General features: G+C 48.9%; 1 protein-coding gene across 3 annotated transcripts in view; it reads right to left on the reverse strand.

Moving 5' to 3' along the window:
* Nucleotides 1-10,142, reverse strand: part of NR6A1 (nuclear receptor subfamily 6 group A member 1) — a 76,541-nt gene extending 66,399 nt beyond the window's left edge. For all 3 annotated transcript variants that reach the window (XM_071574486.1, XM_071574485.1, XM_071574484.1), the window contains exon 1: nucleotides 9,997-10,142. In XM_071574486.1, the coding sequence (XP_071430587.1) occupies nucleotides 9,997-10,063 (67 nt within the window). In that variant the 5' untranslated portion in view covers nucleotides 10,064-10,142. The remainder of the gene's footprint in view (nucleotides 1-9,996) is intronic.
* Between the last annotated feature and the right edge of the window lie 140 nt (nucleotides 10,143-10,282).

Here is a 10,282-nt window from a genome sequence, read left to right on the forward strand (position 1 = left end):
AGGTGGATTTCAAAATCTCTCTCAGAAGAATTCAAACAGCTCTCTATGAAATGGCAGTGCTGATTTTGCTCTCTTATCCATAACCCCCTCCCCTCCAGCCCTTTTTAACTTCATAATGATATGCAATGCATTAAACTCCTAAAATCAATTCAGCGAAGGGAGAGGAGATTTGGATTAACCACCAGCTAAAATTTTGGAAACTGCTTTCCTCTAGAAGATGAAAAGCACAAAAGTCTGCTCAGCTCTGAGGGCAGCTGCTGCCAGTGCAAGTATTTACCCCCTGACCCTCTTCTGCCCACTCAGTGAACAGTGCCAATTGTTTTCCTGTGTTATACACTGTTTACAAGCCCCAAGTGGCATGAAAGGAATTAATAATTCAGCTCATGAGGCTGATGACCTTTATTGGGGTACCCCTATTTGCTGAGCAGCAATCGGAGCAAAAAGCTCCCTTGAAGCCACGGGGTTTCTTTAAGAGTTTTTCACTTTACAGCCTAATTGGCCACCATAACATAAATCAATTATTTCTCCTGTTTTAAGCAACAATGCTACCTATTCTCAGCCACTCGATTTCTAACTCCCCTTGTATCAAGCCGGGCCTTGTTCTTGGACTTTTACAATGGTCTGGTAAACACCGGCAAGGCCAGCCCGGAGAGCTTCCCGGGATGGGGAACATTTGGGAACACCAGCAAAAAGAGGTTATGCTATTTTGAACTTCTCTTGACCTTTGCCTGCCCTTGCCCCTCTTTATGCTAATTGAAGTGTATGGGCTGCTCCCAGAAATGAACTTCCCCTGAACCTGTGACACAGCATTGGACTTTGCAGAGGGGTTTGGTACCCCCTCCCCAAGGGCTGTCAGCTCATGTACAGGAAGAGATCAGCAGGGAAACAGTGCCCTGAGCACTGCAGAGACCCCAGAGGGGGATAAGCACAACCTGCTGACTCAGCGAGGCCCATCATCGTCCCTGTGCCCCACCAGCTGCCGAGGATCAATCAGGGATCCATTGGCAGAAATGCTGCAAACAGAAGGACATGGTCACAGCACAGCCTCTGTGGGCACGGGGCATTCCAGATGTGACTCTGCCATGTCCCACAGGAGGCACTCAGTGCTCCTCTCAACCTCCTGGCTCTCAGCCCAGTACGTGTGGAGTGGCACCACCACAGCACATCCTGACTCATCCTGGGGTTCTCCAGGGTCCTCCCTGCCCAGCTGCCCCCCAGCCTGTACCATTCCATGGGGTTATCCCATTCCACATGCAGCACTTGGTGTTTGTTTAACTTTGAAGTTTAAGTCAATGCTCTCCTTCAGGTTATCAAGGTCCTTCTGAAGAGCAGCTGTGCCCTCCAGAGCATCAGCCTGGTGTCATCTGCAAGTCTGGTGTGTCCATCCCATCATCCAGATGGTTGGCAAAACTGCTAAATAGTATTTGGCCCCCATACTGACTGCCAAGGACAACCACGGTGTAACAGGCCACCAGTTAGTGCTTGAACCCTTGACTGGCACCCTTTGAACAAAACAGCCCAGCTTTTCACCCAGTTTGCCCACAAGGATATGGGACAGACTTGCCTAAGGTTAAGGATGAAATTGCCCTCTCCTCATTCATGGATCCAGTCATTTCATCACAGTAGGAATGGGGCTGGTCAGGCATGACCTCCCCTTGGTAAACCCCCAGTGAACATTCCCATTACATTCCTGTCCTTCAAGTGCCTGGAAATGTCTTTTGGGAGGATTTGCTCCATACCCTTCCCACTGAAGGACTGAGACAAGGATGACCAGTCTGCAGTTCCCCAGAGCAGCTCCTGCTCAGCAGAGCTGAGTTAAAGGTGATTCATTATCCCTTATCAGCTACATTTTACTATACAGAGACATTCCTCCCCTTTTCCCTACATTGGCTAGAGCTTGTCTCACCTCAACCCTGAAACACACATTGTTTGCAGAGAGGAGTGGGAAGTAAGGTCATTGTGATAAATATTTTTACTTATTTTCATTTACATGGAAAACAGTCCCAGTTCCTGCTTACCAACAAAACTGAAAGGAAACCTACACAGAGCTGAATATTCCACGGACCTGCACTGTGTTCCTCAAAAACACTCTACAGACATTGTTATTTTAAATGCCTGTTTACATTCCAGTAAAATTCTGTCAGCGTGGTATCTGATTTATTGATGCCATCAAAACTCACAGGATTCCTGACGTGCCTCCTGCAGCACAAAACTCAAAGCAGAGGAGCTGCACGTTGCTGTGGTATCAGCATTTCCACACACAGGATGGGCTGGGTTTCCAGAGCCTTCTGTTTCTCAGACAGAGCACAGTGGAAAGCTTTCCCTTCTGGAAAGCTGCTCCTTCCCTGGGAGATTTAGCAGGCTCTGCTCCTGAAGAAATGGGGTGGTGTGGGCGGCAGTGCCGTCAGAGCCAGCCCTTGGTAACAGGGAGGTTCATCAGGGCAGCTCCTTCCTCCAAAGGGGCTCAGACACGTCTGCTTCTTATTTTACACTTTCAGGCTGCCAAAAGAGCAAACTTCATACACAGTAAAGCAGCAAAGCTTTCAGAAAAACTGTGATGATGAAAAGAGCCTCCAGGCATGTTCTAAATGAAAAGTGATCATCTGTTTCACATCCAGTGCCTCTGGGCATGCAACGCCCCACCCCAGGGGCTTTGTCCCTGCAGGAAACTTCATCTTCTCTACCTGGAGTATGTTTTGGTTGACCAGGATATTGCCTACCAGCCAACCCAGCCTACTCCAGTATGGAAAGATCAATTCCATAATCGTTCTGTAAATCTGGGGAAATTCTTTATTGACTTTTTGATCACTGATAAAGTGTTGGCCAACCCAAGGCATATTACTGTAACAAAATCCATTTAGGGGGCTGAAATCACACTGAAATTACCCAGTGTTCCCAGAGGTGAGTTGTTCCAGGCCCAACCAGAGCACCAGACTGGAAGCACCCCTGTCACTGGACCTTTCATCAGCACAGGTGATGTGCCCATGTAATGCAGGAGTGGCACTGACACACCAGGATCCTGGAGAAGCACCAACATGTGATCAGGGTGAAAACAGCTTTTTTCCCTAATCTGAAGGTTAATTAATTTCACAGCATTTATCTTCCAGTGTTCATTAGTGGAGCTAATATTACAGCTCCTGACTGTGATGGACTGTGCACGCTGCCAGGGCCTGGCTGGCTGCACCAGCCCGGGGACAGCAGCCTGGGCAGTACCCGCTGAGTCAATTGTGCTCTGGGGATCACGACAGAAACCCGGAATGTGAAACACAGGTGAGAGCTCTGCCCACTGGAACAAGTTTCCTCATTGTTATCCCACGAGCACAGAGACACTGCAGCTCCAAATCGACCACCGAATGCACAACTAACATCAGAGCAGCACCAGAGGGAGGAGCCCACCGGCTGCTGGTGCAGTTTGCTGTGCCAGGCTCAGCTGTGGCACGAGGTGGGCAGTGCCAGCACAACCCTCACCGTCCCACCAAAGCTCCTGGTGGCACTGGGGAGTTAACCCTACGAGTCCTGTGGTGCAGCACGGGGGAGGGACGTGTCAGAATGTGAAATACTCTGTACTGTGACTCAGTCACCAGAGCTGGGGCTCCCACTGCATCTCGTACCAGGGCCAAGGACCCAGCTGAGCACCCAACGTGTGGGAACAACACTGGGTGCTGCTCTCCCACTTGCGTGAGGTCTTCACTTCCCACAGGCCCCCTGGAATTGGCAGTGAATTGTCTTTGTTCCCCACAGGTCCCCTGGAACTGGCTCTGGCTCGTGCCAGTGGCTGCAATAACTGACCAGTCCCGACTCCAGGTTTTCCTTACTTTACTCCAGAATCCTGCTCCTGAAATTCAGAAATCCACAGCCTGTCCCTTCCAGCCCCACCAGTCCCAGCCTCCCAGGTTTTGTTGGAGTGAAAGGCTCACAATTAAGCATTTGGCCTCCCAGGGACAGGGATTACCAAGAGGCAGGAATTGAGGGAAATTGGATTCCTTCTCCCCACCCACCTCTCTGCCCACTGTCCCCCATGTTTGCAAACCGTATTAGCTCCTGCTGTTGCAATTCCAGAAACACTTCCCTTTCTCCTTGGGGCTGTCCCAGCCACATCTGCCCCCTGCTCTAATCTCATTTTGCAGGCCACATCTCGTAGGAGCTTTTAATTGTGGTAACACATCTCAGCATCTTAAAAAGCCCACCAGAAACTGTTTGGCAGTCAGCAAATGTTCCTCAGGATAGAAGCACCACTCCTTGCATTTGCATATTTGTCCACACTTATACTAGAAAATTACCTAAATACAGGAAAAATACCTGCATTTTGAAGAGGAGGCTCCTAATCTTTCCAAGGGGAAATTCATTCTGGATTGGATTTAGTGCATAATCCTGCTGTGAAGAGCAATCTGAAATCTTAACTCACATTTAATCTAACAACAATACAGGAGTTCATGTTTGGCTGAATTCCAGGAAAAGACATGATACAATTTTGCCTTTTTTAATCTGAGGTTTTAAGACATATGAGTACAAGTTTCACAATTCTAAATAATTTTCCATACATTTCTAAGGGAAACCTATTTCTGTTGTTTCTTCCCAAGCTGCTCTGTGCTGGTGCTCCCCAGATGGCCACGTTCTGCTTGGGCAGTGCTGGGAGGGCTGGTCACCCACAGCCCCCCACCCAGCCAGGCCTGGAACATCCATCTCTGCTCAGCAAAACCCCTCCCTGTGTCAGCTGCTGCCCAGTGCACTGAGGGAGATGAAAAGGCTGTGCCACTGCCATTCACTTTTCTGTAATTGTGCCATTTCTTATGCCACAACTACTGCAGAGGCTTCCCTAGGAAAAAACCAAAGTTACAAACAGGTCTCCTGTTCCAACTTAGAGCATCTTTCTAGATTATTTTCTAGTCTTTATCTGATGTCGAATTATTTGAATTTCAATTTATTTCAATTTCAAATTATTATTTGAATTCAAATAACCCCTATCCACATGCTACAATAAAATATCCTACAGATGTTGACAACTGTTTTCTTTTTATTGGGCAACCTATAGATGTATTTTTGATTTTGTTTTTTTGCTGGTTTGTTTTTTTTAGCATAACTCAAAGATGTAAAAACAGGCCAAGCACCCAGAGGTGCATTTCTTCTCTGGCACCAGTTGGCAATAGAAGCTGTTTCAAACTTATGCTGTTTCATGAAGAAAAAGCAGAATTTTAAAATTCTTCTCCTCTAGATATAAACACAGAGGTTTGGGGACAGGAAACAAACCCTTCACCCACCAGCTACAGAGAGGTAAAGGAAAAAAACCTGCAAATAAACCAGCTCAGCACTACTGGAAACCAAATCTTCAGCCCAGGCTGGAGCTGCCAACACAACACGAGCTGCCTCCTGCACAGATTGCAGCTCACAAAGGCGAGTCCTCTGCACTGGGGTGAGTTACACGGGTGGGCAGGGAGGGGCACAGCACTCCCCTCTGAGCACAGCAAGGCACATTTCTGGCAGGGCTGGCCAGCCCCGTTGCCCACACCCGGTGATTGATCACACTCTGCCCCTTAGAAGAGCTGATTGGTTTCCTGGTGCCAGGAAAATGATTGATGGGTATTTCAGGCCATGGGCCTCTCTTCCTGCTGGGTGTCCCTTTCACATGTCTCCAATGGGCCTGGGGATTTTTTTCAAGAGTAGGAAGTGTCATTTTTATGGATTTCATCCTGTGATAGGGACAGTTCACTGAGCAGAGCCCTGCATAAATCCCAGGGAAACACTAAAGGTCAACTCGAGTGTTGAGGTGATGGACCCAAACTGCACAGACCAGGTAAGCAGGAAAACAGAGCTGGGCACAGAAAAGCCTCAGACAGCAGCAGGCACTGAGGAGCCCCAGGCTGAGCCTGCCACTGCTAACTGGGAGCAGCAAACCCAACACTGCCACCTCTCCCCAGTTCCCTTCAGTTCTGTAACACACCCCAAGGAAGGTAAATTGGCAGGTAAGAACAATCCTCACCTGTGACCCCCAGAAAGGGCTTTTCTCCTCGCCCTGTTGGTAACACAAGCAGGGGATGTGGAGCCTCCTGGCAAGAGCACACACAGGACATCTGAACCAAAAACATACTCAGGAATAATTCCTTCTAAGTATTGCCAAAAACCACAGAGCTACAGCTGTGAGGCTGCTCATTGAAGGGAATTTTGGAGGACAAGCTGGTGTTTGGCAGAACTCTCAGAGACTTAAAGTTCTTTTACAGATCTTTACTATAACCACAACAAGCATCACTTAATCACTTGGCTTCAGGATCTGGGGGCTCCAAAGCAATTCCCACAGGTAAACCCAACAGCAAGTAATACCCCCAACATTCACAGGAGCCCCGTGTCCATGTGCAGCCTGGGGGAACAGCCCAGCAGGTCAGGGGGCAGAGCAGGGACCCCCAGAACAGGCACCTCCAGACACAGGGACCCCCCTGCAGCCCCTGTTCCCTCGGGAACAGCTGGAGGGGTTTTACCCGACCAGAGAATTTTGAGATTTAGTCCCAAGGACTTCACAGTTCCAGATTATGTTTCCATAAAAACTATTCAAGGTTTCCATCAAGTTTCATCTGAGAGGTGTTTCCAGACAAGGCCACCACAGCAGTTTGCAGCAGCCAGGCTGCCATTACAGCTGGGATAAATTTTTCCTGAGGTTTTTTTTCTGATGGGTTCATGAAGGGAAAATGGGCTTAAAAAAATTAATCTTTCACAGTGACCAGACATTTCTCTAAGTTTAAATTTCAGCACCTCCACACACCCACAGCTGGGATGATGAGGCAACAGGAGGCAGAGAAGTACCTTGTGCTCTCTGAAGGCCACGGGGTCCACCCTGAGCAAATGGAAGCTCCTTATCGAGGAGGACTCGGATACCCCGGCCAGGCACAGCCCTGAGATAAGTTATTGGCAATCATTTACCAATAAAGAACTTCACTGCAGCCTCCCTGGGGTGCATCTCCTCTTCCTAACAAAACCTGTACAGAATCATTTTTATCAACGTACAAAATCTTCAAGTCTTCTAATTATGTAATTAGAACTGTACTAATTAAGCTAAACCTTGAAGGGTCCCCTTGTTCCCCAACTTCCCTTTCTCAATTAACTTTGCACAGTGATAACCACTCTGGCTTAAAGGCTAAAAAAGGCCAGGATCAAAAGGCTGGTTTAATACAGCTGGAGGGAAAGAATGCACTTCAGCTCCCCAGCAGCCATCTGATGAAACCCTGGGCCAATTCTCTATGTAAATGACTTAATTAGAATTACCAGATTACACTGCTGAAGGCTTTATTTAAATAGGCAGTTTATCAACAGGATAAACTGTGCCCCCATTCTCACAGAATGCTGCTGTAAATGCATCTGCTCAAAGCTCCACCACGGAGGAGCTGAACAGAAATTCAATAAACCACTGGCACATTTTCCTCACCAAAAAAAGAGAAACCACAAAGGGCTCGCCAGAGGCAGGACAGAAAGATGGTTATTGCTCCCCAGCAATCACAAATAGTCTCCTAGATGGGAAAGTTCCCTCAGTTTCTGTAATGCAGCATCCTGATAACAAAGCAGGAGAGCAGTCCTGTTGCTGCAGTGTCTCACCACACACAGGCTGCATCTGCTGCACACCAGCACAGGCCCGGGCTCAGCACAAAACATGCACAAACCCATCCTCCTGATTAATGATCTACAGAGCCATCAATACCAAATTCCAGCTTTACTCCAAGGGGTATTTTTCCATCTTACCATCAAATCAAACAAAGGAATTACGTTCCTCCTAAATTACAAGTCTTTCATTTCCCCTCACAGACCTGAGTTCAGAATTCTATTTATTATTTTCTATTCCTATTCTTTACAAAAGCAAGAGCCATTCACATTTGAAAAGCCAACACTGAGCTGAAATAACACCGTAGCTTCTTGTTTATTCAGAGACATTTGACTTCAGCAGCGTTGCCATTCCACAACTCCATTTGTTTTTCTTCCTAAATCTTCAAAGAAATGTTTGTAGCAAGTAAACTAAGACTCAGCTGTATCAATGAAATAGTCTTTGTTAAGCAAAGCTTATCTCATCAGATGCAAAGCAACCAAGCCTAAAGAACCACTAAAAATGTCAGTGGGAGCCAGTACAGGTTGGGAGTGCTGTGGAAAAGGGGTTTTTCTTTGAAAACCTTCCACTCTTTGTGCTTTGACAACTTTCCTCTTCCCTCTGGTATAAGTTCAGCCAGATCAGGAATCTCCCTGCCTGAAACTCTGATAATTTTACAGGAACACAAAAGTCAAGTAGTTTTCTGACAAACGTGCCTTCCATGACTACACCACACCACGAAGTGTCCGAAGTTCCCTTAATTCTGGACAAGCTGATTTATCCCTGATTGAACCAAAACAGAAAACAATTAAAAGGGTGTAAAAGCCACCATGTCTCACTCTCAGAGGAAAAATATGCCAAGAGAAGCTATAGGGAAACTGCTCTTAAATGACACCCTGTTGAGAAATAATTGCTACTGCTGCAGGAAAATGAACACCTTAATGTAATTACTTTATAAAAAATCGCTTCACTCGTTGCCATTAATTTGCTCAATGACAAAACACGTTTCTTGCATGGAAGGGGAAGTACTTAAACTGGCAAGGGAAAAACCATCATCTTATTTCCTAAGAACGTCAAGTGCCCCTCAAATAATGAGGCTGCAATTGCCTGTAACTGCTGAAATAAACCCACGTCATTCCAAAGTTATCCCGAGGCTCCTCTCCCTGAAGACACCAATAAACCTGCGGCAGTTGACTCTGGGTTAACACAGAGCCACGTGCACAGCTTAAGTTCATTAATGATTTTAGCACAGCCACCAAGAACACAATGCAACACTTGCATCTCTGCCCTGTCTATATTTGCATCATACAATTTTAACCTTTTCCATTAGGATGCCCAATGTATCAAAAGTGCAACTAATCCTTCTTAAACAGAGAAACGTTAAGAGTTTTCGTTTGCCATTAACATCTGCAGGTATTTTATAAGCCCTTGAATTAACAACCCAATCTTTTCTGCTCCTCCCCTGGCCCCCAGAGGCTTTAGAAAGACTGAAGGTCAAGCAATGTCTCAACACCGTGCCCGTATTTCACATTTTTGAAGGCAAAGTGGTAAAAGGTTGTCAATTATCCATTCAAAAGACACACTGCAGCCACAGGTACGTCTGTCACATGAAACAGCTCTACAAGACAGGCAGGAAACTCTTAAAACTAATCTGATTAATCAGAAGAGATTCCCCCAAAATCCCACGTCTGTGGGAAGAGCAGCAAATGCAGACAAAGCTTTAGCATTGTTGGACTCTTGGGGACGCCAAAGCAACGACACTTTGCACATGAAGGCACAGAGTTCAGGAAGTATTAAGGATGTATTAAAGTATTAAAAGCGTTATTAAACTATCTAAGGGTATTAAGTCTCTTTCATCCAACTGGACATCTAATTAAGCGAGGCAGAATAAAGTGTTTCCAGGGACACAACTCGGAATTACTCGAAGCCCATCCCGCAGCTCCCGCACTGCGCGTTGGCACCGCCCGCACCCCAAGCCAGGATGCTCCGGAGAAAAAGCCTCTTTTGTCCGAGCAAACCCTTTGCAGAGAACCCGAGTACCTCGAGATGGTAAAATGCAATTGTAAACCATAAAAATTGGCAGGGACATTCAAGTGCAGATGCGGCATCTGCATACGGGAAGTGTAAAAGGTCCCAAATGGTGCCCATAAACCCGGGCCGGGCCCGGCTCGCAGGGCTGGGGGACCCGCGGGGCGGCCCCGGGACACGGCCCGGAGCGCCGGGCTGGGCGCAGCGGGGTCTGGGGGAATCCAGCGAAAATCCCCCCGCAGCGAACGCCGCGGGGTCCGCGGGGACCCCCGTGGGGAGCCCGGCGAGCCCCCAGCCCCGAGCGGGTCCCGCCGGCCCGGCCCGGCCCGGGGCAGGCCCTTTGTTGTGCCCCCCGCCCGCAGCCCCGGGACCCCCACCCCGGCCCGCCGAGCCCCGGCCCCACTCACCGCTGCGGGGCGGCCCCTTGCTGGCGCCGCGGGGCTCCGGCAGCTCTGCGGGCGGCTCCAGCTCCATGGCGGGCCGGGGCCGCGCCGGGCCGGGCCGGGCCGGGGCGGGCGGCTCTCAGCGGCCCCGGCGGCCGCGCTGCCCCATGGCCGCCCGGGCGCTGCTGACAGCCAGGGCCGCGCCGCTCGGCCCGCCCGCCCCGGCCCGCCCCGGGGGCTCCGAGGCACCACGGGAGCTGTAGTCCGAGCGCCGGGCCCGCCCCGAGCCCTGCACCGGCACCGCCCCGAG

The sequence above is a fragment of the Pithys albifrons genome, chromosome 20 (genome assembly GCF_047495875.1).
Source record: "Pithys albifrons albifrons isolate INPA30051 chromosome 20, PitAlb_v1, whole genome shotgun sequence".
Taxonomy (NCBI): domain Eukaryota; kingdom Metazoa; phylum Chordata; class Aves; order Passeriformes; family Thamnophilidae; genus Pithys; species Pithys albifrons.